This window comes from Oncorhynchus kisutch, unplaced genomic scaffold (genome assembly GCF_002021735.2).
Source record: "Oncorhynchus kisutch isolate 150728-3 unplaced genomic scaffold, Okis_V2 Okis09a-Okis19a_hom, whole genome shotgun sequence".
NCBI classification, from domain to species: domain Eukaryota; kingdom Metazoa; phylum Chordata; class Actinopteri; order Salmoniformes; family Salmonidae; genus Oncorhynchus; species Oncorhynchus kisutch.
Window position 1 is genome coordinate 15,244,084 of NW_022261985.1, and position 2,545 is coordinate 15,246,628.

A 2,545-nucleotide genomic window follows, 5' to 3' on the forward strand; every position below is an offset into this window, starting at 1 on the left:
ATGTAGTGCACTACTTTAGACCAGGGCCCATGCACCCTATTCCCTATATAGTGCACTACTTTAGACCAGGACCCATAGGCCCGAGAAGTAGTGCACTGTGTAGGGAATAGGGTGTAATTTGGGACTCAAGTCTCTGCTTTCGTTTAGGCTTCAAATCCATTAATACCAGAGGGATTTTATACGTCAACTCACTGATAGAGGCTTGAATATCACCGTAGCAAAACACACTGCTCTCTATTCAATTAGTCACTGTAATAAAAAGAGAATTCAGACTGTCTGTCTGTCTGTGGGGACTACTACCTGTCTGTCTGTCTGTGGGGACTACTGTCTGTCTGTGGAGACTGTCTGTCTGTCTGTGGGGACTACTGCTCTCTATTCAATTAGTCACTGTAATAAAAAGAGAATTCAGACTGTCTGTCTGTGTCTGTGGGGACTACTGTCTGTCTGTCTGTGGGGACTACTGTCTGTCTGTCTGTCTGTCTGTCTGTCTGTCTGTCTGTCTGTCTGTCTGTCTGTCTGTCTGTCTGTCTGTCTGTCTGTCTGTCTGTCTGTCTGTCTGTCTGTCTGTCTGTCTGTCTGTCTGTCTGTGGGGACTACAGGTCCGACTCCGTCTTGTTCAGACAGAACGCGTAAAGGGATCGTTTAATGTTCATGCTGCTGTTAGCCTTGATATTCTCCTTCTCCGCTCCTGTTCCGTCCTCCTCGTCTCCCGACTTGGCAGATCCCTTACTGTCCTTCCTCTTTAACTGAGGACTGTCCTGACTGCTGTTGGGCGGGTCGTCTTTCAGAGAAGACTGGTCCTGGTCCGTCTCCCGGTGGTAGAAATAGTTAAAGTTGGACACGATGACAGGCACCGGCAGCGCGATGGTCAGCACTCCGGCGATGGCACAGAGCGAGCCCACGATCTTCCCCCCCACTGTCACCGGCCTCATGTCCCCGTAGCCCACCGTCGTCATGGTGACCACGGCCCACCAGAAGGCGTCGGGGATGCTGGAGAAATGCGATTCGGGCTCGTCCGCTTCGGCGAAGAACACAGCGCTGGAGAAGAGGATGACTCCGATGAAGAGGAAGAAAATGAGCAGCCCCAACTCTCTCATACTGGCTTTGAGGGTTTGTCCTAATATCTGAAGCCCCTTGGAGTGTCTGGACAGCTTGAAGATCCTGAACACCCTGACCAGCCGGATGACCCTGAGGATGGCCAGAGACATGGTCTGTCCGTTGCCGTGTTCCTGCGGTTCCTCCACCTGCTGCTCCGCCAGCTCTGTGCCCACCGTGATGAAGTAAGGCAGGATAGACATGATGTCTATGATGTTCATGACGGTCTTGGAGAACTCCGACTTACTGGGGCAGGCGAAGAAACGCACTATAAATTCAAAAGTGAACCATATCACGCAAGTGGTTTCCACTATGAAGAAAGGGTCTGTGAATGTGAGAGAGGGACCCGGAACGGTGTTGTTACCAGGCCGACTGGTGACCGGTAGCTCCCTCTCGTCCCTGAACTCCGGTAGTGTCTCCATGCAAAATGTGATAATGGATATGGTGATGACTAGCACTGAGACTATAGCGATGCCTCGCGCCGGGCTGGAACTCTCCGGGTATTCGAATATGAGCCAGACTTGTTTCTGAAACTCATTCTGCGGTAGCGGTTTCTCTTCCTCTTTAATAAATCCCTCGTCTTCTCTAAACCTTTCCATGGCCTCTTCCCCTAGTCGGTAAAACCGAATCTCATCGGCGAACACGTCGATAGACACATTGACAGGTCGTCTGATCTTACCTCCCGACTGATAGAAATATAAGATCCCGTCGAAACTTGGCCGGTTACGGTCGAAAAAGTACTCGTTCCGGAGCGGGTCGAAGTATTTGATCCTCTTATAGGGGTCCCCCAGTAACGTATCAGGGAACTGGTTGAGTGTCCCTAGCTGTGTCTCGTACTTTAACCCAGCGATGTTGATCAGCACCCTCTCGTTGTTGTCCATGTCTCTGCGCTCAATATCCAACATGTCATCGTCCAACAGATGGGGACTGTGGTCTGCGCGCCAGAGCGCATCCATCACGTTCTCGTTGCAACTCAAAGTGTTATTCATATCGTTGATTTTCCACGTCCTCGGTTTGGGACTCCCGATTGTATTAATCTCTTTGTGACCGCTGTAGCCCAGCTCGCGGAGTCCACTCTGGACAAACGGCGGAGGTTGAGGGTGATCCAGCGCGTTACGGCAGGCTACATCTCCGGCATTGCCACCGCTTCCTTTCGCTCCGCCGTTCTCAAAACTCACCAGCGCTATCTCCATACCGTATCCATTAAATAGGCTTATAAATATAAACACGGAAAATACTTGTAGTGTTGAACCAACAACAATAACCCCTCCAACGGTTCGCCCCGACAGCTGAACTGACAAGCAGCAGCAGTTATAGCTGGATCAAATCCAACGCGCCCTCCGCCGATAAAACAATACTGTATGTGTGTTTGGAACCGACGAGGCTAAGCCATGAGCGCGCGTGCTCCTGGTCTCTCGGANAGAGAGAGAGAAAGAGAGAGAGAGGGAGG

The 2,545-nt window shown here is 51.1% G+C and overlaps 1 protein-coding gene across 1 annotated transcript; it reads right to left on the minus strand.

Annotated features, from left to right (window-relative positions):
• Nucleotides 1-491: 491 nt before the first annotated feature.
• On the minus strand, nucleotides 492-2,298 carry LOC109887101 (potassium voltage-gated channel subfamily A member 1-like). The gene has a single exon (XM_031815178.1). It carries the CDS (start codon nucleotides 2,286-2,288, stop codon nucleotides 594-596), a length of 1,695 nt encoding a protein of 564 aa, XP_031671038.1. The 5' UTR covers nucleotides 2,289-2,298; the 3' UTR covers nucleotides 492-593.
• Nucleotides 2,299-2,545: the final 247 nt, after the last annotated feature.